General features: G+C 41.4%; 1 protein-coding gene and 1 pseudogene across 1 annotated transcript in view; both read left to right on the plus strand.

Moving 5' to 3' along the window:
* SH3GL2 (SH3 domain containing GRB2 like 2, endophilin A1) overlaps positions 1-27,645 on the plus strand; it is a 215,552-nt gene that overhangs the window by 155,844 nt on the left and 32,063 nt on the right. The window contains exon 3 of the mRNA XM_007465655.1: positions 2,010-2,082. Within this exon, the coding sequence (XP_007465717.1) occupies positions 2,010-2,082 (73 nt within the window). The remainder of the gene's footprint in view (positions 1-2,009; positions 2,083-27,645) is intronic.
* On the plus strand, positions 6,199-6,700 carry LOC103084173 (chromobox protein homolog 1 pseudogene; annotated as a pseudogene).

The raw sequence follows: 27,645 nt of genomic DNA on the forward strand, positions 1-27,645 counted from the left end.
CATATACAGTACTGATACTATGTATAAAATAGACAACTGATGGGCGCATACCGAATAGCACAGGGAACTCTACCTAATACACTGTGGTAACCTAAGTGGGAGGCAAGTCCAAAAGGGAGAGGATATCTATATGTGCATGGCTGATTCTTTTGTTGTGCAGTGGAGGCTAACACAACATTGTAAAGCAACCATATTCCAATAAAAATTAATAAAAAAAAGAAAGAGAAGGAGGCTTGCCCCATCCATAAAAGGTTGATTTTGTATGTAGGTGCAGTAGGTTACAGAAAAATTGGAATTGAGGGAGGAGCCCTTGGACTCTAAAGAAAACAACGAAGTCTCCTTGAACTTAATTGAGATCTGATATTCTGCCATCAAAAATTAATTCCCTTCATTCATACTAATGTATTCCATGTACATACCTTGGATAGGAGGGTACACTAATTTTCAGTAGTCATTTACCCTGCAGAGTGAATGAATGGACCACACGTGTTGATAAGAAAAGGATTTCATGGGGGAATGTAGAGAGGACCTCATTGCACGGCCTCTTCATGTGGTAAAACGAGTGCAACAGAGAGAGGACATGGTGACCTGCTGAGTGCAAATACTGACCATTCAGAATTTTGCACGGATAGACTCTAGGACCAAGATTTTAATTTAGAGTTAACCAAAAGTTCAAGAACTGATTAGAAGTGTTTGCTCAAGATTTTTATGTACTTGGGATGTTCTCAGAAGTTAAATAAAAACTTTCCCTCTCTTACTTGAACAAACAGGGTCGATGTGGCATGTTTCTTTCTTTAAAACAGTGAAACATGCCACCATGCCTGGCCCTCTGTAGACATCCAGTAAATGCCTCTGGGGCAAAATATGTTTCATCGCTCTACCTTTTTTTTAAAATTTATGTTTATTTTATGCTGAATTTATTCGTGGGTCATATATTTTTGTTTCTTCAGTTTCTCTTGGGACATCATCTTCTGTACAACCTTCCCTTCAGGTTTTGGTACAATTTGCTCTTTTTCAATAGGGATCATCTTAGTGTGGCAGAGAGGGCTCAGGTAGGGGTTAATCTGTCCATGAGCTCTGTAAGTCCAGGGCCCATCTCGGATTCTGTTCACCTGGATGTGCTCTATGCCAGAGACGCTACATCAAAACCCTTAAGTGGAACTTTACTCTCAGCATTTTTAAGCATGTGCGGCAAAAAATTCACTCTTTTTTGGGTCATGGACCCTCTGTCCAGCCCCACTCTTTGACCTGGATAGATACACCAGCCAACTTCAACATTGTAATGATGGGATAGCATGCATTGCTTCTGTAAAGTGACATCTTTCAGAGACTTGGTGGCTTTTTGGATATGCATACCCTCTATGGCCTGGCCAGCTTCATGGGTGTTCTTAAAGTGAACGTGAAGACTTGAACCTCTTGATTCGCAAGATTTTGTGGGGTTTTCTGTGTCAAGTGAAGACTGAACCATTCTCAGAGACCACATCAGGCAACTTCCAGTGAGAGGAAGCTATATCCACCTTATTTTACCAGGAGATAAGGAAGTATATTTTGAAACACATTTTAGGAAATTAGTAGGTTCCTTTTTGGGTAAATGAGCTTTCCAAGTCTTGATGGAACACAGCTGAATGCAAAGCCAGTGTTATGTCTGGCAGCTCTGTGAGCCCCCCACCTTCCACCGCAGGACTTCTTGCTCGGTTGTACCACCAGTGGTTGTACATATACTCAAGCAAAAACTACGTTTCTAGGGGCTTCCCTGGTGGTGCAGTGGTTGAGAGTCCGCCTGCCGATGCAGGGGACACGGGTTCGTGCCCCGGTCTGGGAAGATCCCACATGCTGCAGAGCAGCTGGGCCCGTGAGCCATGGCCGCTGAGCCTGTGCGTCCAGAGCCTGTGCTCCGCAACGGGAGAGGCCACAACAGTGAGAGGCCCGCATACCACACACACAAAAAAAAACTACGTTTCTAAAGCTAATAATTTGCATCATTTAGAATATTTATTTTCTCATTTCAGAAAGTGGATGTCACCAGCAGGGCTGTGATGGAAATAATGACTAAAACAATTGAGTACCTTCAACCCAATCCAGGTAAGGGCTCATTTTATACTTGCAGGGGTATCCCTCCAGGTAACTTTTTGTTCCTCTTTGGTAGACAGGCTAGGTTTGGTGTGCTTCTGCTTGCTCTGTCCTCCCTTCTGGAAGTTCAGTGGCTTCAGGTGGAGCATTTCGACTGGGAAGGGAGGACTTTTTAGGTTCACACTGAAGCAACTGGAGGCTTCTGTGATATTTTATCTGACTGTAGTGTAATTAACAAACAGCACTGTGTGGACAGTGTGGGTGGCACATGATGTCAGGGTAGCTGCAAACTGTTATTAACTGAACACTAATTTGAAAGGGATTGTAAGAAAGAAAATTGGGAGAATTTTCAGATAAAACATAGTAATTCACCAAAGGTGTGAAAAAGTAGGAAGTTGAACGGTTTTTGTGAAATACAGAGGGTTTCTGTCCATACGCATCACTGAAGTCTTTGCAGGGTTGTTCTTTGTTCTGATTTTTCTCCAAGCACATCACAGATCAGCACTTGTTCTTGCTAACCTGTTACACTCTTAAGAGAAGGGAGTTGTAATAGAGATAATGGAGCTGTACCTTGAAAAGAGAACCAGGCAGAAGTGGGGTGATCTCGAAGAGCACGAGGTGTAACAGAGCAAAGCAGCTGATACTCTAGACCTCCTCAGCACTATTCCTGAGTAGCAGTTCCTAACTGCAGAGTATAGAAACTTGAAGCAGGGTTGAATATATTTAAGTAAAACGTATGAATATGGGGAAAACTGCGTATCTTGAGACCAGTTTCTTTGGGGGTTTCAGGTTGAGATTCCTGTGTCTTCGGTGGTCCTAGGGGAGATGGTTCAGGCACCGTGTCAGCCCCACTGTGTTTGGATTCTGAGCGTTAATGGGTGAGAGATAAGAAAAGGAAATACGTGGGATAAGAGGAGGCAGACAAGCACAGTCAGTGCTGACCAGCTCCCTACTGCCTTCTGCTGCTGGCTGCAGCTTTCGCTCAGCCCAAACTGTGGGAATAACATTCTCAGCTCTTTTAAAAACTGCATCAGAGATGGGATTATGTGAGGAAGGAAAATATTGAAGTAAGTGATAAGCCATAGGAACCAGGCATTTAACTGATAGTAGACCAAATTGTTGGCAAATTAGGCAACGAATAGCAAAAATGAAGTTTCCAATGTTTGCTTGCAGCCTTCTTCATGACCTCTGTATTCCACAGAGATTCAAGGATCTCTTACCTAAGAGATCTTCACCTGTTCCTAAGTATTTAAACAACTGTGATAGGTCAGTTTTGAAAAGAGAACTGCTCACCCCAAGTCTCACGGTAAGAAGTCATTGTTTAGGGAAGGATGTTTTTGTCTTTGTCTTTGGGTAGAACCCTGAAGTGCTCCCTCATTTCCTGGGATTGACGCATGGATGGTGCTAGGATTACTTAGCCCTGCTGTTGTAGGGCTAATATATATATTTTAAACATCTTTATTGGAGTATAATTGCTTTACAATGGTGTGTTAGTTTCTGCTGTATAACAAAGTGAATCAGCTATACAGATACATATATCCCCATATCCCTTCCCTCTTGCGTCTCCCTCCCACCCTCCCTATCCCATCCCTCTAGGTGGTCACAAAGCATGGAGCTGATCTCCGTGTGCGGCTGCTTCCCACTAGCTATCTGTTTTACATTTGGTAGTGTATATATGTCCATGCCACTCTCTCACATTGTCACAGCTTACCTTTCCCCCTCCCTGTGTCCTCAAGTCCATTCTCTATGTCTGTGTCTTTATTCCTGTCCTGCCCTTAGGTTCATCAGAACCTTTTTTGTTGTTTTAGATTCCATATGTATGTATTAGCATACAGTATCTGTTTTTCTCTTTCTGACTTACTTCACTCTGTAAGACAGACTCTAGGTCCATCCACCTCACTACAAATAACTCAATTTTGTTTCTTTTTATGGCTGATTAATATTCCATTGTATGTATGTGCCACATCTTTTTTATCCATTCATCTGTCGATGGACACTTAGGTTGCTTCCATGTTGTAGGACTAATATTAAATGTAGGGAAGGAGAGCGAAAATATAGTATTTACTGAGCACTAATGCATTTTCATTATGTAGCTAGTTATATACACTGTCTTCTCTCTAAAAGTAGCTGTTCCTTTCCTGATTATAAAAAGAAAACTCAGTTGAAAAATTCATAGTATAGCAAAGAAACTAAAAATCCATGAACACAGATCTTTGGTGGGGACCCATCTGTGTTCCTGAGTATAATGGAATTCAGGTGTATGGAGGTATGCTGTGTTGAATAGGATGTCCCTCAAAATCCTGGGCTACCCAGAACCTCCAAATGTGACTTTATTTAGAAATAACATCTTTTGAGATGTAATCAGTTAATGATCTTGAGATGAACTCATTCTGGAGTTAGAGTGGGCCCTAAATCCAACAACTGGTTTCCTTATAAGAAGAAGAGAAAACACAGAGAGACACAGGGCAGAAGGCCACGTGAAGACAGAGGCCGAGATTAGAGTGATGCTGCCACAAACCAAGGAATGCCAGGAGCCACCAGAGCTGGAAGAGGCGAGGAAGGATTCTCCCAGAAGGCCTCAGAAAGAACCAACCCTACTGACACCTTGATTTCAAGTGTCTTGAACTGTGAGAGAGTAAATTTCTGTTGTTCTAAGCCACACAATTTGTGGCAATTTGTTATGGCAGACCTAAAAACTAATATAGTAGGCTAGCCTAATTTTCCTCAGGAAAAAACAAGGGCCAGAGAATTTAAGAAACTTTCCCAAAGTTACACACCTAGGAAGGGATGAAACCAGGATTGGAACCCAGGTCTGATGCCCCCGAGCCCAGGAACTTTCCATTGCACAGTCGTGCTTCTGAGAAGAATGGGTTCTTCATTTAGGTGCAAAGGGTACTTTACTTTCAGAGTGGATATGACAGAAATCCAGAAAGGGAACAAATTGTGGGGTTGAGACTTATTTTTATTTTAATAAAAAAGATAACAGGAGGAGGTAGTTGGGGGAGATTTGAATTTTTAGAAATGATGTATTTTTAACAGAATCCTGAATGTGCTTATTCGCTACCAACATATTGGTTTTATGGCTATTTAAAAATTGAATGAACATCTGCCACCAAGGAGAACAATTAAGGCCATCACCAGGCGATCACAAGTTGGTTTCAGAAAAGCAGTTATATATGGGTAAGGCACATATTTATACAAATAAGTGTCATCTACAAGGGTCCAGAGTAAAACAAAATTTCATATGCTCATTCTTCAGAATTTAGATAATTTGTGTTTAATTGGCTTATAATAGATATGACTTAGTTCCTCCATGAATTTGAATTTCTTGCCCTGAGAGCAGACATTGGCTAGAGCTCCTGAAAGGTGGCTGATCCAGTACACTTGTTCAGAATGCAAGTGTCCTTGCGAAGGGGACACAAGAATCTAGCCAACACCCAGAGGCTCCCAGTCCTTGGGCACAGAAGAGCAGAATATTCCCAAACTCATGCTATTTGATAAATGCTTTGACCACTCAGCCTCTCTGTGATCCCAGAAACTGGGTCAACCAATATGGATCACTGGCTTCTGGTCCTGAATAAGCAAGATCTGGCGAGGGTCAGGATAGGGGCTTATGCAAAGTAACAAATTTACCTGGACAGGCCAGTAGGATCTGTGGAAATTAATGCTTTGAGGGTACTTTAAGAGTATCTTGTATTTGATTCATACTCTAAGGTGCATTCTGGCTTTCACATCTTGTGGTTATGGAGCATACACATCTGTATGGTCTTGAAAATCAATTCCTATTGAAATGATGACCAAAGAGAGTTGGATTACTTTTCTTGAATCTGTAGCTGTGCTCTGTGTAGGCCCCCCCATCTGCTCTTGCCCACCTCTGGAGTGATATTTTAAAAGGCAGACCTGGAGAGGCTCTTTTGTTCGGCTGAGGGGAGGGCCGTTGGCGGGGGCCTGCGGTACGCCGCTTCAGTGAGGGGCTCAACCGCGGTCAACCGACTTGTTGCTTTTCTGGTCGCCACTCCCCTGGCCGGCCCGACAACACGCGCCAGTAGCGCGGCACCGATTCCTCTCGGGCTCGTGGGCGCTGCTCTGAGCAGCGTCACCCTTTATACCAGAAAGCTGGCGGGCACTATGGGGAAAAAACAAAACAAGAAGAAAGTGGAGGAGGTGCTAGAAGAAGAAGATGTGGTGGAAAAAGTTCTTGACCGTCGAGTGGTAAAGGGCCAGGTGGAGCACCTCCTAAAGTGGAAGGGGTTCTCAGATGAGGACAACACATGGGAGCCAGAAGAAAACCTGGATTAACCCCGACCTCATTGCTGAGTTCCTGCAGTCACAGAAAACAGCACACGAGACAGATAAGTCAGAGGGAGGCAAGCGCAAAGCTGATTCTGAGCAAAGCTGATTCTGATTCGGAAGATAAGGGGGCTTTGCCCGGGGTTTGGAACCGGAGCGGATTATTGGAGCTACAGACTCCAGTGGAGAACTCATGTTCCTGATGAAATGGAAAAACTCTGATGAGGCTGACCTGGTCCCTGCCAAGTGCCCACAGGTTGTCATATCCTTCTATGAGGAAAGGCTGACATGGCATTCCTACCCCTCAGAGGATGATGACAAAAAAGATGACAAGAATTAACTCTCCTGAGTACCAGCCCCTGTCACATCTGACTGTGGGTTTCAGGTGGGGAAAGAAGGAGTTCTACTTGTCTTGACACCGTAGAGGGGGCTTGAGAAGATGTCCTTTGAAGAGCCAGTATAGTTTCTGTGCCCTACAGCAGCCCAAGTGCTTTAAAGCCGCTCCATGCTGTATAGTTTGCACACCCATCCCAGTGGAGGGGAAGGCAACCCATTCTGAACTTTGCTGAGAAAAGCAAAGGGCCTTCTATGAAGGACAAAACTTGCAGAATGGGATGTGGGAGAGCAAAAGATACTGCAGATCTTCAAAGAGCATCTCCACAACCCACAGCCTTCTTCCCAATAGTGTTAACTCTGCATTTTTACAGCGTAGCATGTATGTAGTTTTTGGCTATTTCTGGTGTGTTATTTGGGGTGGGAGGGATGGGGTGGGGAAGAAGGGAGATGGGTTAGGATCATTTTTGTTAAACTTTGGGGCCTGTTGGGGGGAAATGGTGAAAGGAAAGAACAACTAATGATGGTATGGTTCTGTGTCCAGAATATTTCATCCTTTCAAAAAATGTCATTGGCAACCTAAATGAGGACTGTGAGAGACTGTTTAAAAGCTGTGAATGCCTGAAACTTAGAAGCCAAGGTGTTGCCTGCCTGAGCTTAATGCTGTTCCCAAAAAGCATTAAGCTTTGGTAACTTCTTAACTTCCCAATTAAGAAGTTACCAAAGCTGCCATTTGGGGGATGGAAACTGGTTGAGGAAAAGTCTTATTGGAGTGTATACACAGGCAGATCATTCTGTCTTAGAGGTACTAATTCTTGAAATCGACAAGAAGACCCTTTCTTTTCCAATTTTGAAGTTATAAACATCAGCTTCTCCATCCAAGCCACTGGCTGAAGTATTTGGGGAAGGGCAGAGGGTGGTATAGGAGATGGGAGAGTAGGCAAAGACAAGGGCCGGTGCTCTTAGGGTGGAAAACTCTTGGAGCCTCTGTTTTTTGAACTTTGAAACCATTGGTGGCAGAGTTCAGTCACTGACAGCACAAGTTCACTGAGTCACTTCAAGAGTTGAATGATTTCTGAAGCCCTGGTCTCAGGAGATTAAATTTTCATACTGGGGCAGTGGTTCACTTTAAAACAAAACAAATTTTTTTAATCCTAAGAATTAACTAAAACCCAAAATGCTGTCTTGAATCATGAGATCCATCAGTTCTTGACATCATTTAGACCTGCATCTAGAACTCCGTTGTAAAATCTTTTTAGGCATGTGTTAGGTTTCTGTGAAAACTTTTGTTTTTAAATGTTAAACTTCATACCAACACTGTCAGTTTTTGTCTTAATAAAACTATAGATTTATAAAAAAAAAAAAAGTAAATAAAAGGCAGACCTGATCATGTCATCATCTTGCACAAAACCCTTCAATGGATTTTCACTGCTTTTAGGATTAAGTTTTACCATTTTTAACAAGGCTCAAAGGGCTCTCCCTACATGGTCAGCCTGCCCTTTCCCCTCTACCTTGCCAGACAAACAGTCTCCTCAGGTCCAGCCTCAAGGTCATTTAGAAGCCTTCCTGAAGCCCTGACTGCATTAGGTTCCACTGTCAATGACCCTCTCGTGGGCTTCCCTGGTGGCGCAGTGGTTGAGAGTCCGCTTGCCGATGCAGGGGACACGGGTTCGTGCTCTGGTCTGGGAAGATCCCACGTGCCGTGGAGCAGCTGGGGCCATGAGCCATGGCCGCTGAGCCTACGCGTCCGGAGCCCGTGCTCCGCAGTGGGAGAGGCCACAGCAGTGAGAGGCCCGCATACCACAAAAAAAAAAAAAAAAAAAAAATGACCCTCTCATGATCCCAGCTGCTTTTCCCTGGTGGCACATGCCACACTTACTGTAATTGCATGGTGTGTGTGCTCTGGTTTGTCCTCCCCTGTAAGGATAGGGCTCTGCCTGTCTTATTCCCCACCATCCCCCGATATGCCCCCAGGCCCCAGCTCAGTTCCAGGCAGCCCGTGACATTTGGATATTTGAAAAAATGGATTATGAAGCACAGTTGATACTCAGTGGCTAATGTGATAAAACTGCTATAATGTAAAGGAGAAAAGGAGAAACTCTTCCTTTCCCCTAACCCATCAGCTCTACCCATGTGACCAACATTTATCAAATGCATTTACTTTTATACAAGGACCTATGCAATTCTAGATGTAGTGGGGGTAGATACACAACCAAGATTGGGCCCCTGCCCCCTGGGACCTCACAGTCTAATAGCATAAAGTATGTATACTCTGAGGAGAGCTGCACAGAGGCCTTCATGGCTAATTCCTTTTGGAAATTCCAGCTAACTGATGAAGTGAGGAGGGGTGAGTGGGGTCACAGGCCTGCAGGTGTGGCCTGCAAAGGCAGGGCTTTCGAGGACATAGAACAGAGAGCTGTAACGTCTTTCAGCTTGGACTGTGAAATGATTCTGACAGGAACAATATAAACCAGTACAGATTTCCAAGCTGCTTAGATAAGAAATAATTTGAACGTGAGAAGTCCTGTGTACTTCTACTGATTGTGAGCCCCCATTCTCATGGTATCTAAGAGCAAAGATCATCAGAGAAGATATAAATCAGTTTTCTTTATTTTTTAATGAATTTAAAAATTTTATTTATTTATTTTTGGCTGCATTGGGCCTTCCTTGCTGTGTGCAGGCTTTCTCTGGTTGCGGCGAGCAGGGGCTACTCTTCACGTTTTGGTGCGCAGGCTTCTCATTGCGGTGGCTTCTCTTGTTGTGGAGCATGGGCTCATGGCACACGGGCTCAGTAGTTGTGGCTCGCTGGCTCTAGGGCGCGGGCTCAGTAGTTGTGGTGCACGGGCTTAGTTGCTCTGTGGCATGTGGGATCTTCCCGGACCAGGGCTCTAACCCATGTCCCCTGCATTGGCAGGCAGATTCTTAACCACCGTGCCAGCAGGGAAGCCCCGAATCAGTCTTCTTATATGAGTATTCTGATGCTTGTGGGGGGAAAATAAATCAGCAAATAAATCAGCAATGTCCAACAGAAACAAGATGCAAGGCACATGTGTAATTTTGAATTTTCTAGTAGCCATATTAACGAAAGTAAAAAAGAAAGGTAGAGAAGAAGCAAGAAGAACTACAGTCCTGCAGCTTGTGGAACAAAAACCACATTCACAAAAAGATAGACAAGATGAAAAGGCAGAGGGCTATGTACCACATGAAGGAACAAGATAAAACCCCAGGAAAACAACTAAATGAAGTGGAGATAGGCAACCTTCCAGAAAGAGAATTCAGAATAATAATAGTGAAGATGATCCACGACCTCGGAAAAAGAATGGAGGCAGAGATCGAGAAGATGCAAGAAATATTTAACAAAGACCTAGAAGAATTAAAGAACAAACAAACAGAGAAGAACAATACAATAACTGAAATGAAAACTACACTAGAAGGAATCAATAGTAGAATAACTGAGGCAGAAGAACAGATAAGTGGCCTGGAAGAGAGAATGGGGGAATTCACTGCTGCAGAACAGAATAATGAAAAAAGAATGAAAAGAAATGAAGACAGCCTAAGAGACCTCTGGGACAACATTAAATGCAACAACATTCTCATTATAGGGGTCCCAGAAGGAGAAGAGAGAGAGAAAGGACCAGAGGAAATATTTGAAGAGATTGTAGTCGAAAACTTTCCTAACATGGGAAAGGAAATAGCCACCCGTCAAGGAAGCGCAGCAACTCCCATACAGGATAAACCCAAGGAGAAACATGCTGAGACACATAGTATTCAGATTGGCAAAAATTAAAGACGAAGAGAAATTATTGAAAGCGGCAAGGGAGGGAGGAGCTTCAAGATGGCGGAAGAGTAAGACGCGGAGAAAACCTTCCTCCCCACAAATACATCAGGAATACATCTACATGTGGAACAACTACAGAACACCTACTGAACGCTGGCAGAAGACCTCAGACCTCCCAAAAGGCAAGAAACTCCCCACGTACCTGGGTAGGGCAAAAGAAAAAAGGAAAAACAGAGAAAAAAGAATAGGGATGGGACCTGCACTGGTGGGAGGGAGCTGTGAAGGAGGAAAGGTTTCCACACACTAGGAAGCCCCTTCGCAGGCAGAGACTGCGGGTGGCAGAGAGGGGAAGCTTCGGAGCCATGGAGGAAAGCACAGCAACAGGGTTGCGGAGGACAAAGCGGAGAGATTCCCACACAGAGGATCGGTGCCGACCAGCGCTCACCAGCCCGAGAGGCTTGTCTGCTCACCTGCCGGGACGGGTGGGGGCCAGGAGCTGAGGCTCGGGCTTCGGAGGTCGGATCCCAGGGAGAGGGCTGGGGTTGGCGGCGTAAACACAGCCTGAAGGGGCTAGTGTGCCACAGCTAGCCGGGAGGGTGTCCGGGAAAAAGTCTGGAGCTGCCAAAGAGGTAAGAGACTTTTTCTTGCCTCTTTGTTTCCTGGTGCGCAAGGAGAGGGGATTAAGAGCGCCAGTTAAATGAGCTCCAGAGACGCACGCGAGCCGCGGCTAATAGCACGGACCCGAGAGATGGTGATGAGATATTAAGGCTGCTGCTGCTGCCACCAAGAAGCCTGTGTGTAAGCACAGGTCACTCTCCACACCTCTCCGCCCCGGGAGCCTGTGCAGCCCGCCACTGCCAGGGTCCCGTGATCCAGGGACAACTTCCCCAGGACAACAAACAGCGCGCCTCACGCTGGTGCAATGTCATACTGGCCTGTGCTGCCGCAGGCTTGCCCCACATCAGTACCCCTCCCTCCCCCTGGCCTGAGTGAGCCAGAGCCCCGAAACAACGTCTCTTTTAACCCCGTCCTGTCTGAGTGAAGAACAGACGTCCTCAGGCGACCTACATGCAGAGGTGGGCCCAAATCCAAAGCCGAAACCCTGGAGCTGTGTGAACAAAGAAGAAAAAGGGAAATTTCTCCCAGCAGCTTCCGGAGCAGCAGGTTAAACCTCCACAATCAACTTGATGTACCCTGCATCTGTAGAATACCTGAATAGACAATGAATCATCCCAAATTGAGAAGGTGGAGTTTGGGAGCAATGATATATATATTTTTTGCCCTTTATCGCCTTTTGTGCGTGTGTATGTGTACGCGTCTGTGTGTGATTTTTGTCTGTATAGCTTTGCTTTTACCATTTGTCCTAGGGTTCTGTCTGTCCGTTTTTTTTTTTTTTTACTTAAAAAAATTTTTTTTCTTAATAATTATTTTTTATTTTAATTATTTTATTTTATCTTCTTTCTTTCTTTCTTTTTTTTCTCCCTTTTATTCTGAGCTGTGTGGATGAAAGGCTCTTGGTGCTCCAGCAAGGCATCAGGGCTGTGCCTCTGAGGTGGGAGAGACAACTTCGGGACACTGGTCCACAGGAGGCCTCCCAGCTCCATGGAATATCAAACGGAAAAAATCTCCCAGAGATCTCCATCTCAAGGCCAAGACCAACTCGACTCAATGATCAGCAAGCTACAGTGCAGGACACCATATGCCAAACAACTAGCAACACAAGAACACAACCCCATCCATTAGCACAGAGGCTGCCTAAAATCATAATAAGGTCACAGACACCCCAAAACACAACACCAGATGTGGACCTGCCCACCAGAAAGACAAGATCCAGCCTCATCCACCAGAACACAGGCATTAGTCCCCTCCACCATGAAGCCTACACAACCCACTGAACCAACCTTAGCCACTGGGGACAGACACCAAAAACAACGGAAACTACGATCCTGAAGCCTGCGAAAAGGAGACCCCCAAAACAGTAAGTTAAGCAAAATGAGAAGACAGAAAAATACACAGCAGATGAAGGAGCAAGGCAAAAACACGCCAGACCTAAAAAATGAAGAGGAAATAGGCAGTCTACCTGAAAAACAATTCAGAATAATGATAGTAAAGATGATCCAAAATCTTGGAAATAGAATGGAGAAATACAAGAAACGTTTAACAGGGATCTAAAGGAACTAAAGAGCAAACAAACAATGATGAACAACACAATAAATGAAATTAAAAATTCTCTAGAAGGGATCAATAGCAGAATAACTGAGGCAGAAGAACGGAGAAGTGACCTGGAAGAGAGAATGGGGGAATTCACTGCTGCAGAGAAGAATAAAGGATGAAAAGAATTGAGGACAGTCTGAGAGACCTCCGGGACAACATTAAACACACCAGCATTCGAATTATAGGGGTCCCAGAGAAGAAGAGAAAAAGAAAGGGACTGAGAAAATATTTGAAGAGATTATAGTTGAAAACTTACCTAATATGGGAAAGGAAATAGATAATCATGTCCAGGAAGCACAGAGAGACCCATACAGGATAAATCCAAGGACAAACACACAAGACACATATTAATCAAACTATCAAAAATCAAATACAAAGAACAAATATTAAAAGCAGCAAGGGAAAAACAGCAAGTAACACGTAAGGAAATCCCCATAAGGTTAACAGCTAATCATTCAGCAGAAACTCTGCAAGCCAGAAGGGAGTGGCAGGACATATTTAAAGTGATGAAGGAGAAAAACCTACAACCAGGATTACTCTACCCAACAAGGATCTCATTCAGATTTGACGGAGAGATTTAAAGCTTTACAGACAAGCAAAAGCTGGGAGAATTCAGCACCACCAAACCAGCTTTACAACAAATGCTAAAGGATCTTCTCTAGGCAGGAAACACAAGAGGAGGAAAAGACCTACAATAATAAACCCAAAACAATTAAGAAAATGGGAATAGGAACATACATGTCGATAATTACCTTAAATGTAAATAGATTAAATGCTCCAACCAAAAGACATAGACTGGCTGAATGGCCACAAAAACGAGACCCGTATAAATGCTGTCTACAAGAGACCCACTTCAGACCTAGGGACACATACAGACTGAAAGTGAGGGGATGGAAAAAGTTATTCCATGCAAATGGAAATCAAAAGGAAGCTGGAGTAGCAATTCTCATATCAGACAAAACAGACTTTAAAACAAAGATTATTACTAGAGACAAAGAAGGACACTATATAATGATCAAGGGATCAATCCACGAAGCAGATATAACAATTGTAAATATTTATGCACCCAACATAGGAGCACCTCAATACATAAGGCAAATACTAACAGCCATTAAAGGGGAAATCAACAGTAATACAGTTAGCAGGGGACTTTAATATCCCACTTTCACCAATGGACAGATCATCCAAAATAAAAATCAGTAAGGAAACACAAGCTTTAAATGATACATTAAACAAGATGGACTTAATTGATATATATAGGACATTCCATCCAAAAACAACAGAATACACTTTCTTCTCAAGGGCTCATGGAACATTCTCCAGGATAGATCATATCTTGGGTCACAAATCAAGCATTGGTAAATTTAAGGAAATTGAAGTCGTATCAAGTATCTTTTCTGACCAAAATGCTATGAGACTAGTTATCAATTACAGGAAAATATCTGTAAGAAATACAAACACATGGAGGCTAAACAACACACTACTTAATAACCAAGAGATCACTGAAGAAATCAAATAGGAAATCAAAAAATACCAAGAAACAAATGACAATGAAAACACAACGACCCTAAACCTATGGGATGCAGCAAAAGCAGTTCTAAGAGGGAAGTTTATAGCTATACAAGCTACCTTAAGAAACAAGGAACATCTCAAACAACCTAACCTTACGCCTAAAGCAATTAGAAAAAGAAGAACAAAAAAACCCCAAAGATAGCAGAAGGAAAGAAATCATAAAGATTAGATTAGAAAGAAATGAAAAAGAAATTAAAGAAACAAGAGCAAATATCAATAAAACTAAAAGCTGGTTCTTTGAGAAGATAAACAAAATTGATAAACCATTACCCAGACTCATCAAGAAAAAAAGGGAGAAGACTCAAATCAATAGAATTAGAAATGAAAAAGGAGAAATTACAGCTGACACTGCAGAAATACAAAGGATCATGAGAGATTACTACAAGCAGCTATATGCCAATAAAATGGACAACCACAAAAAACATGGACAAATTCTTAGAAAAGCACAACCTTCCGAGGCTGAACCAGGAAGAAGTAGAAAATATACACAGACCAATCACAAGCAGTGAAATTGAAAGTGTGATTAGAAATCTTCCAGCAAACAACAGCCCAGGACCAGATGGCTTCCCAGGCAAATTGTATCAGTCATTTAGAGAACAGCTAACACCTATCCTTCACAAACTCTTCCAAAATATAGCAGAGGGAGGAACACTCCCAAACCCATTCTACAAGGCCACCATCACTCTGATACCAAAACCAGACAAGGATGTCACAAAGAAAGAAAACTACAGGCCAATATCACTGATGAACATAGATGCAAAAATCCTCAACAAAATACTAGCAAACAGAATACAACAGCACATTAAAAGGATCACACACCATGATCAAGTGGGGTTTATTACAGGAATGTAAGGATTCTTCAATATACACAAATCAATCAATGTGATACACCATATTAACAAATTGAAGGAGAAAAACCATATGGTCATCTCAATAGATGCAGAGAGAGCTTTCGACAAAATTCAACACCCATTTATGATAAAAAGCCTCCAGAAAGTAGGCATAGAGGGAACTTTCCTCAATATAATAAAGGCCATATATGACAAACCCACAGCCAACATCGTCCTCAATGGTGAAAAACTGAAAGCATTTCCACTAAGATCACGAAGAAGACAAGGTTGCCCACTCTCACCACTATTATTCAACATAGTTTGGAAGTTTTAGCCACAGGAATCAGAGAAGAAAAGGAAATAAAAGGAATCCAAATTGGAAAAGAAGAAGTAAAGCTGTCACTGTTTGCAGATGACATGGTGCTATACATACAGATTCCTAAAGATGCTACCAGAAAACTACTAGAGCTAATCAATGCATTCGGTAAAGTAGCAGGACACAAAATTTAGGTACAGAAATCTATTGCAATCCTATACACTAATGATGAAGAATGTGAAAGTGAAATTAAGAAAACAGTCCGATTTACCACTGCAACGAAAAGAATAAAATGTCTAGGAATAAACCTACCTAAGGAGACAAAAGACCTGTATGCAGAAAATTATAAGACACTGATGAAAGAAAGTAAAGATGATACAAATAGATGGAGAGATGTACCATGTTCTTGGATTGGAAGAATCAACATTGTGAAAATGACTCTACTACCCAAAGCAACCTGCAGATTCAATGCAATCCCTATCAAACTACCACTGGCATTCTTCACAGAGCTAGAAAAAAAAATTTCACAATTTGTATGGAAACACAAAAGACCCTGAATAGCCAAGGCAATCTTGAGAAAGAAAAACGCAGCTGGAGGGAATCAGGCTCCCTGACTTCAGACTATATTACAGAGCTACAGTAATCAATACAGTATTGTACTGTCACAAAAACAGAAATATAGATTAATGGAACAGGATATAAAGCCCAGAGATAAACCCACGCACATATGGTCACCTTATCTTTGATAAAGGAGGCAAGAATATACAGTGGAGAAAAGACAGCCCTTCAGTAAGTGGTGCTGGGAAAACTGGACAGCTACATGTAAAATAATGAAATTAGAACACTTCTAATACCATACACAAAAATAAACTCAAAATGGATTAAAGACCTAAATGTAAGGCGAGACACCATCAAACTCTTAGAGGAAAACATAGGCAGAACACTCTATGATATAAATCACAGCAAGATCCTTTTTGACCCACCTCCTAGAGAAATGGAAATAAAAAGAAAATTAAAGAAATAGGACCTAATGAAACTTAAAAGCTTTTGCACAGCAAAGGACACCATAAACAAGACGAAAAGACAACCCTCAGAGTGAGAGAAAATATTTGCAAATGAAGCAACTGACAAAGGATTAATCTCCAAAATTTACAATCAACTCATGCAGCTCAATATCAAGAAAACAAACAACCCAATCCAAAAATGGGCAGAAGACATAAATAGACATTTCTCCAAAGAAGATATACAGATTGCCAACAAACACATGAAAGAATGCTCAACGTCATTAATCATTAGAGAAATGCGAATCAAAACTACAATGAGATATCATCTCACACCAGTCAGACTGGCCATCATGAAAAAATCAACAAACAGTAAATACTGGAGAGGGTGTGGAGAAAAGGGAATCCTCTTGCACTGTTGGTGGGAATGTAAATTGATACAGCCACTATGGAGAACAGTATGGAGGTTCCTCAAAAAACTACAGATAGACTATCATACGACCCAGCAATCCCACTACTGGGCATATACCCTGAGAAAACCATAATTCAAAAAGAGTCATGTACCAAAATGTTCATTGCCACTCCATTTACAATAGCAGGACATGGAAACAACCTAGGTGTCCATCAACAGATGAATGGATAAAGAAGATGTGGCACATATATACAATGGAATATTACTCAGCCATAAAAAGGAACAAAACTGAGTTATTTGTAGTGAGTTGGATGGACCTAGAGTCTGTCATACAGAGTGAAGTAAGTCCGAAAGAGAAAAACAAATACTGTATGCTAATACATACATATGGAATCTAAAACAAACAAACAAAAATGGTCAGAAGAAAAACAAATACTGTATGCTAATACAGTAGCATACAAATACTGTATGCTAATACATACATATGGAATCTAAAACAAACAAACAAAAATGGTCAGAAGAACCTAGGGGCAAGACGGGAATAAAGATGCAGACCTACTAGAGAATGTACTTGAGGATACGGGGAGGGGGAAGGGTAAGCTGTGACAAAGTGAGAGAGTGGCATGGACATATATACACTACCAAATGTAAAATAGATAGCTAGTGGGAAGCAGCTGCATGGCGCAGGCAGATCAGCTCGGTGCTTCGTGACCACCTGGAGGGTGGCATAGGGAGGGTGGGAGGGAGGGAGACGCAAGAGGGAAGAGATATGGGAACATATGTATATGTATAACTGCTTCACTTTGTTATAAAGCAGAAACTGACACACCATTGTAAAGCAATTATACTCTAATAAAGGTGTTAAAAAAATTTAATAAAAAAGAAGAAAGCAGCAAGGGAAAACAACAAATAATATACAAGGGAACTCTCATAAGGTTAACAGCTGATTTCTCAGCAGAAACTTTACAAGCCAGAAGGGAGTGGCATGATATACTTAAAGTGATGAAAGGGAAGAACTTACAACCAAGATTACTCTACCTGGCAAGGATCTCATTCAGATTCAGTGGAGAAGTCAAAAGCTTTACAGACAAGCAAAAGCTAAGAGAATTCAGCACCACCAAACCAGCTTTACAACAAATGCTAAAGGAACTTCTCTAAGTGAGAAATACAGGAGAAGAAAAGGACCTACAAAAGCAAACCCAAAACAAATAAGAAAATGGTCATAGGAACATACATATCGATAATTACCTTAAACGTGAATGGATTAAATGCTCCAACCAGAAGACACAGCCTTGCTGAATGGATAGAAAAACAAGACCCAAATATATGCTGTCTACAAGAGACCCACTTCAGACCTAGGGATGCATACAGACTGAAAGTGAGGGGATGGAAAAAGATATTCCATGCAAATGGAAATCAAAAGAAAGCTGGAGTAGCAATACTCATATCAGATAAAATAGACTTTAAAATAAAGAATGTTACAAGAGACAAGGAAGGACACTACATAATGATCAAGGGATCAATCCAAGAAGAATATATAACAATTATAAATATATATGCACCCAACATAGGAGCACCTCAACACATAAGGCAACTGCTGACAGCTCTAAAAGAGGAAATTGACAGTAACACAATAATAGTGGGGGACTTTAACACCTCACTTACACCAATGGACAGGTCATTGAAAATGAAAATAAATAAGGAAACAGAAGCTTTAAGTGACACAATAGACCAGATAGATTTAATTGATATTTATAGGAATTCTATCCAAAAACAGCAGACTACACTTTCTTCTGAAGTGCGCACAGAACATTCTCCAGGATAGATCACATCTTGGGTCACAAATGAAGCCTCAGTAAATTTAGGAAAATTGAAATCATATCAAGCATCGTTTCTGACCACAACGTTATGAGATTAGAAATGAATTACATGGAAAAAAACGTAACAAACACAAACACATGGAGGCTAAACAGTATGTTACTAAATAACCAAGAGATCACTGAAGAAATCAAAGAGGAAATAAAAAAATACCTAGAGACAAATGACAATGAAAACATGACGATCCAAAACCTATGGGATGCAGCAAAAGCAGTTCTAAGAGGGAATACAAGTTACAAGCTATACAAGCCTACCTCAAGAAACAAGAAAAATCTCAAATATACAATCTAACCTTACACCTAAAGGAACTAGCGAAAGAACAAACAAAACCCAAAGTTAGTAGAAGGAAAGAAATCATAAAGATAAGAGCAAAAATAAATGAAATAGAAACAAAGAAAACAATAGCAAAGATCAATAAAACTAAAAGCTGGTTCTTTGGGAAGATAAACAAAATTGATAAACCATTAGCCAGACTCATCAAGAAAAAGAGGGAGAGGACTCAAATCAAAAGGATTGGGCAATTGGGATTGACATGTATACACTGATGTGTATAAAATTGATGACTAATAAGAACCTGCTGTATATAAGATAAATAAAATTAAATTTAAAAAAATTTTTAAAGGTAAAATTGATTTTAATATATTTAATCCTGTGTATCCAATATTTTAACTGATATTAAAAATCATTGATAAATTTTACATTTTTTTTTTCTTATACTTAAGTTTTGAAATTTGGTGTGTGTTTTATACCTACAGTACATATCTGTTAAGACTAGCCACATTTCAAATGCTCAACAGCCCCATGTGACCATTGATTCCCATAATGGACAGACAGCACAGGACTAGATAGTTTGCCATTCTAGCTCTGTATTATATTTTGATACGTGTTTGACGTTTAGCTTCTTGGTTTATTTGTATTGATGGTTGATTTTTTCAGTAGAAAAATGGACTCTTGATTTTTGGATCAGGATATCTTTAAGTTGTTTTTTGTTTTTTTGTTCATTTCTTTCAGCATTCTGCAAATCCGATTCATGGCACTGTAGTGGAGACCTTCCCCTGACATAGAACTGTAGGCATGGTGGGATTGGCTGGCTGTGTTTCCTTTCCAGCCTTATCAGATGACAGAGACCTTTTTAGTTTGCACTGAAAAGTTATTCTGACCCTGATGTCATCGTCCTGTATAAACTTCCACGATGTGTAGATAAAAAGCAGTTTAAACATGAAAAACGTCGTGCGTCAAGGTTTGGTTCTCTAAAGAAATGCTTTTCCCTTGAATGCCTGCACGGTCTGAGGTTCTCCACATGCCTGAGATTGGGACATTAAGTCAGGGTCATTAAATGTCTATTCAGAACTTCTTAATAATAATTTAAAATCTCATTTGTGGAATGTTGCCCGTAGAAATAAAAGTTAGCTCTATTAATTTTAAAATATCTCATTAATCCCTGAAAAGCTATTACATCAAAATTATTATATTTCTTTCTCATGGGTTGCCCTCTTAATCAGCCCCTTACAAAGATGCATAAATAAGAATTTGGTGGCAATAGAGCTGAAAATCAATACATATATTGTTCGGCATTCATGTCTCAAATACTTGCCTCCAAAACACTGAATTTGCTGTATTTCATGGAGGACAGGACCTGAGTCGTGTTCATCTTCTTGTCTTTCAGGGCTCTTAGCATTGTGCCTGGTGCATTGTTTGCCCTCAATATGTCTATTGAATAAGTGCACGAATGAATATATCCATCCTTAAAGAATAAGGGATTTGTACTACGTCTAATAGCCAGTGCTTTTGCTTTTCTAAATCCTGACACTGAAAAATAATGAAAATGCATAAGGACGGATTACAGAAGATTACTTGGCACTGGCTCTTTCCTCTTCCTGAAGTGCCCCAACTGCCCTGGCAGGTCACCCCCTGCCTTCTTAGTCATCCTGCCTACCTCAGCTTAAATACTCTGGGCCCCCCTGTCTAAATCAGGTCCACTCCGCTGTCCTCACGACACCTTGACTTGAGTCCCCTCCATAAATCTCTCCAGTGGTTCCCCATTTAGAATAACATTGAAAGCGCTCAAGGTCCGATGACCTGACTTCGTTTCCTGAAATCCTACAAATCTCCCTCCATCTGTACCAGTGTCCCCGGCCTTCCCATTGCTCCTCTCACCCACACAGCACCCTCATTCCTGGGACTGTGCCAGGCCGTCTGCCTGAACCACTTGTCTCCAGGTATCCCCCAGGTCTTCACTCAGGTCTCTGCTCTAATGTCACCTTATTTGTGTGGCTTTTCCAACCATCTTGTTTAAAACATCACCCTCTAAGCCATTTCCCTGTTTTGTTTTCCTTCGTGGCACTTGTTATTACTTAAACTTTTATTCTGTATTTACTTGGTAAGGTGTGGCTTGTCTCTGCCACTAAAATGCAAGTGGCCTGAGTGTAGGATTGTTGTTCGTACATTGTAGTCGAAGAGCCTGTTCTCACCTTTTATTGTACTTATCACAATATTTACTTTTATAAGGTGTTTTTATTTGTTGCTGATCCTCAGCCATGCTCAGCTTGTTTCTGCCTCAGGGTCTTTGCACAGGAAGTTCCTCTGCCTGGAATACTCTTCTCCTGGCTCCCATTATGGCTGTTCTTTCTTGTCACTCCACCTCCCCATGGAGTCCTTCCCTGGCCACTCTTTCTGAAATAGCCTCTCCCTACCACTCTTATATCCCCTTCTAATATCCTGTCACCATTTTAAATTGTCCTCTATTTTATATATTTTTTTTAAAAAATCATCTACCCATCATCTACATCTCCCATCTAGAATATAATGTCCACAGGAGTAAGGACTTTGTTCTGTTTATTATCCCTAATGTACAAATAGTGCCCTCATTATTTATTGAATGAATGCTGTTTATCTCTCCCACTGTATCATAAAATCATCAAAGACAAGGAATATGTCTGTTGTGTGTGTGTGTGTGTGTGTGTGTGTGTGTGTGTGTGTGTGTATAACCTAGCACAGTAGTGCTTATTAGGTGCTTAATTTGTTGAATGAGAGAATCAAATCATGTTAATCATATTTGAGCTCCATGTATAGGAGTTGCTAAAGTTTCAGATAGAGTTATTGTCTGCAGACCTGAACAGGCCAGAATCAGAGCTGTTACTCTGTATGATACCTACTTGGTGTCATGCGCAATTAATACATTTCACAATTGCTTTTGAAAAAGTGTAGAAGTGCATAGTCTCATGTTTAAGATCATTGGGCTGAAGCTATTGACAGCACATTCATATTTATATAGATAATAGTTGTTCCTATTTTCAGATTAGAAAGCTAAAACTTCAAGAGAGATTAAATAATTTGCCCAAAGTCTTGCAACAAAAGAACCAGAATTCATATTAACATATGGCTGTCTCCCTGGTCCATTTTGTCTTCATTGCCATACGCTACAAAATATGAAGACGCATTCAGTCTTGGTGTGTTTGCAGAATACACTCGAGTGGCCCCTAATGATACTCATCCTTTGTAATCCCTTCCCTTTGAGTGTAGGTGGGATCTGTGACTTACTTTTAACCAGTAAAATATGGCAAAGGTAATGGGATCACCACTCACCACTCCCTTGGTTAGGTTACGTTACATGGCAAAATTGGGGGCTGTTACTTCCATGATCACATTACATTATGTAAAACTTTCTTAGCAGACTAGAGTGAGAGGGATTCTCCTGCTGGCCTACGAGAAGCAGCCAGCCATGTTGTGACTGTCTTAGAAGAGGGCTGAGTGTCAGGGAGCTGGGGATGGCCTCTAGCCAACAGCCAGTAAGAAGCCAGTGCTGTCAGTCAAAACCACCACAGGGAAGTGAAATTTTGTCAGTAACCCAAGGGAGCTGGGAAGCAGATTCATTGCCACTGAAGCTTCCTGATAACAAGGCAGCCTGGCTGACACCTTGAATTGAATATAGCCTTGTGAGACCCCGAACAGAGGACTCAGTTAAGTTGTGTCTGGACTTCTAACCTACAGAAACTGTAGGGTAATAAATCTGTGGCTTGAAGCCACTGAGTTTGTGGAACCTTGTTACACAGCATGGAAAACTAATACAGTATGGCTGTTTGTTCCCCAACCAGAGCTCCTATTTCAAGCATATCACTGTCTGCGGGGGCCAACAGGTCATTTGCCCTTATCACTTTGGGCTCCTTAATATGGAAGCAGGAAGTAGATGGGGAAAACCTGTCATATCTTTTCAGCTTTGGATGAAGTCTCCTGAACCCCTCAGGGGTTCAGGTAGGACAAGTCCACTCTATGCTAAGACTGAAGATCTCTTTGAAACATGTGACAGTGAAAAGCATTTGGTACAGTGCCTGGCACTTTATAAGGGCTCGAGAAATGTCACTCACCTTCTCTTCTCAGTGGTCTGCAGCCCTACCTCAGGGTATCTCAGGGGCTTACCCAGCAATTCCTCCACAGGTAAGGCCTCCAGGGAAAAGTCCCACTGTAGGACCCTTCCCACAAGAATATCATAGTTCTGTCTGCTGCAAAAACCTGACGAAGCAGAAGCTCATGATGTTAGTGCACAGAAGATTGTGTACTTTTCAAATAGCAGGAACCATTCTCTGCTCCTGTGATGTAATTGCCTGCTTTCCCAGGGCATACTGTGAGACCTGTGTTGGCGTCTTATAACTCCCCATGCGGAGGCGGGAGATGTTTGCTGTCCCATCTCACGGGTTCTTAAGGGCTGCTGACTGTGTATCACGGCTGAGTGTCTTAAAATACCTCCGCACTATTTCCCACTCAGCAGGGGCATACAAGGGCTTAGCTACCTTGGAGAGAAGTGTTTTATAAATACCATTATTTGGGTTGAGAGTAGTATGATTCCCTGCTACAACTACATATTTGTATAAATCAGCAGGCAAAGCTTCCTCTTCCCTTTCCTCAGCCCCTTCTAATATTTAACTTCAAAAGCAACTGCAAAGGTTTGAGGTTACTTACCTAAGTCCTAATTACCATATAAATCTTTTGTACCCTTTAATAATTGTTAGTGTGCAAGGCTAGGAAACATGTTGCTCACGGTACAAGGCATCAGAGAGATCATTTTAGACTTGCAAATATTCTGAGATTTCATCTGGAAAAATTAGGCCATTATACACAATCATCACAGGTTGCCAGTGTGAGATATATGCTAAAATGTTACTTATTACATACATTTTGTTGCAAGTATTAAGCCCCAAATCTAACTTAGTGTGATTTGGGGATTGGTATTCGTATCCCAATTATAATCTCTGTAAAAGACTTTACAAATTTAGTTGATGTAATTCAGACTTAACTTTTTGCTCCAGCTAATAAAGATATCATTGAGCTTTGATAGATAATAAAGAGGTAAGTAGATTTTTAGCTCTTGGTGACTATTTCAATGCAATGGGCATGAACTACATTTTTTTTTTCCAGTCAAAAGGGGGAAAGGGAAGAAAAGGACTAACATTTATTTACTGCCTGCTTCGATTACATATATCACTTCATTTCACCATCACAACAATTCTGTCACTAAGTATTAGTATCTCTTGCTTATAACCAGGAACAGTGAGATTGGGGTAAACCTTCTCAGTAGAGCTACAGTGAACCCTGTCCTTTTATCCCTTTGATAACACATGCCCTTGCATTAATTAGTAGGGAATGATAATAGATTCCATCATAGAAGAATGCAGTTCTAATTTTTTTATCTTCAGAAAGAGGCTATATTTTCACATCTAAATATCACTTTTGTCCTCTCAATTTTAACAATGCTTGTTCACAATATTTGTTGTATTTAGTAATTAACTTCCCTATTGAAATTTAATAACTTTCTGCAAGAAGGGAGAGTAAATTACCTTCTTGTTTTCCTTGAAATATCTATTTGATCTTTTTAAAAAATTCTTGTTTTTGTAAAGACCCATACACAGAAACCAGATCATTAGGAAATAGTCTGGCTGTAGTATTCATTCTTGTAGGAAAAAAACTGAATAAAGGAGGGACTAAAAAAAGAATAAAGGTAAAATCTTTACATTGGAGGTTTAAAGTAAGATCTATTGGTTTTGATCTCCAAGAGGGTTTTGATCTCCAAGAGGGTTTTTGCAAAGGACGAGTTTCTTTGGTTTTGAAAATTTACATTAAGGTTCTGTGTACACTGGGATAGATACCATGTATTCATTTGCAGGTGACTTAGTTCACTTATCCTAGTGGATTGTAGTGCGTGTATGAGAGGTTGTCAGATTTGAAAGGCATTACAGACATCAGGTAAGCTGGTCTTCTTAGGTTTGAGGTGGTTAAGTAGAGGGTTAGGTGGCTCGCCCAAGGTCACGCAGAGGGTGAGACCTCCAGTCTCCTGACTCTGGTGTAGCACTCATCCTGCTTCCTGAGTCACAGCAGGTATCACAGTTCTTCACCTCTGCATTTTCAAACACCTAACAGGTGTAAGTATAGCTAGAGCTCTACATCTTGCTGCTGACATGTCTTAATTTGACCTGTTTTAATGAAGAAGTAATAAAGCAGCCAGAGTCAGAGTGGCATCCTGGGAGGAAATCGGGTTTTTGAGACACAGCTAGGATTCAGTTTTTGCTCAGCTTCTTGTTGCTGTGTGTCCTTGAGCAAGTACATCATTTCTTTCTGCTTCATTTTCCTTATCTGTAAAATGGAGAAGCTGAAGCTGTCTCTCGTATTTTGGGGAGGATTAAAGAGATGATGTATGTGAATTACACATAGTAGATATTTCTGAAATGATAGCTATAAGATGAAATGTCATCGTGATCTTCAGTTATTCAAAGAAATTTCAGGGCTCTTTCTAGAATTTCAGACCAGATGGTAGCATTTATGAAGACTAGTACAAATCATTAAGCATTTGTCTGCTAAAGCTCTCTGCGCTTTGAGGCAGCTAGGTTTGTTTTCTGTAAGGTAGGTAGAGATGAGAAAGGATTTAAGTCCCTAAAAGAAGTGAAAGGTTTCTGAAAAATTTATTCCCTGTCTTTGGCCTTCCCTGATGGATGCTAAGTCCATTAGGTTTCCCCTCTCAGTCAGAACATGAAGATGTGACTTGGAATGCTGTGGCCACATCTTCTGCCTGAGTGTGTCAACTGGCTTCATCAACACTAGCCAGGGTCGGGGTGGCTTTTATTCTTCCCTGTTGTGACAGACAGATGCCCTGTTCACTATGTTTTTTTATTTGAAATTTCCCAGTTGAAGAGAGAAGGAAGCTACTCTTGAGAGCATTATACAGCAGTTTAAAGCAGGTTGTACTTTTTTTTAATTTACAGAAGGTCTTTTGCCAAACACTCCTGTCAAGATCATTTAGCGTGGGAGAGAGATGAGGTGCAGACTCATCACTCATCCCTGCCCCCTTGCAGTGAACACTCATTCTCACCACGCTGTTCCCCTTCACCCCCCTACCTGTGCTCAGATTTGTGCTGGGCCTCTTCATTCCAGCTTTCTGTTCCGCAAAGACTGCTATAAACCTTGATTTTGAATTATAGTTAATGAAACTAAAAAAAATAAAATAAAATAAAATGACATGAGAACTGTCTCTCCTTTTTTTTTTTCTTCCACTTAGGAAAAAGAGCGCTCCATCTTTTGCCATCACTATCTTTGGGATCAATCCCACTTAAGAAAACACCACTTTTGCCTTGTCCTCAGAGGCTTGGGATCCACTTGTCCTGGCATTTCATGGAAACTTTCTAGAAAAGCATTCTCAAGGGTTTTCCTACAGATGTCTGTCAGGACCTCAGCGCCCACTCATATGAGTGTGCTGCAGCCTGTTTTAGAGATGTAAAAGGAAAACTGCTGTTTTTTCCCTACGCTCTACCCACAGAACACTTCCGACACTAGATGAATTCATTTTTCTCCCTACACCAACCAATTCTCTGGCTCTACCAGTGGGTCATACAATTCAACTCAGTTCTGACACTATCTACCTGGAGTTGGCATCAGATAAGGGCTCAGTCCCACAAGACTGCCCCAATGTCAGATGCCTCTGCTGCTTCTGACCCACTCCTTGGGTTTGCTAATTTGCTAGAATGGCTGACAGAACACAAGAGAAATGCTTATTTCACGCTTACTGGTTTATTATAAAGGAAGCAACTGAGGAACAGCCCAATGGAAGAGATGCATAGGGCAAGGTATAGGGAAGAGGCTTTCGTAAATGTGAGAGAATTCATTTCTGTTGTTGAAAGTCACCCAGTTTATGATAACTTTGTTACAGCAGCCCTGGGAAAAGAATACAGACAGTAATAAAATACTTATTTAAAATTGCTCCAAAGTCCCTGCAACACTCACTTTCAGGGGGTCTTCATTGGCCCAGCCAGCCAATTTGTCCCACGTGGCTCCATAAGGTGTCCCCTGACATAACATTCACTTAGGAGACTATTAAGGTAGGAAGCACAACATGCCAGCAGGGCAATGTCATGCATTTTCTTCAGTGGGGGTTCTCTCGACAGCAGTCAGGGGTTGTTTCTGGCTCCCCAAGGGAGTCTAAATTCTGTTTTTGCCTTATGAGAACTTGGGCAGATTTTCCAGTCTCCCTGAGCCTCTGCATCTTCACCTTGTGGATGCAACCCTCTCTTCACAGTGGGAATGACACAGTGAGACCCACAGGCTCGTGGTGGTGGTGGTGAAGATTAAGTTTAAATGTTTATGTGCATCACAAAACTACTGTGGGCTGAAGATGACAGGCCCCAAAGAGAAGAGGGGTCCGGGGCTCCCTGGAGGGTCTACCTCCAGCTAACATTAGGAACTTAATGCACATTTGCTATTTTCTGTTATCCCTTTAAGCTTCTAACTCAAATTAGTGATTTCTAAATACATAAGGTTTCAAAACATGAAGATTTTTAAATCTTTATAATCTTTAGGTCGCATGCTTTCCAACTTCTTAATAATTATCCGCCAGACCTTGATTAGCCTCTTTTTCCCTCAGAATATCCCATCTAATCTGCTTCCCTCATAGTTAATTCCTCATTATGCCA

This window comes from Lipotes vexillifer, unplaced genomic scaffold (assembly GCF_000442215.2).
Source record: "Lipotes vexillifer unplaced genomic scaffold, Lipotes_vexillifer_v1.1 scaffold31, whole genome shotgun sequence".
In the NCBI taxonomy this organism is placed as follows: Eukaryota; Metazoa; Chordata; class Mammalia; order Artiodactyla; family Lipotidae; genus Lipotes; species Lipotes vexillifer.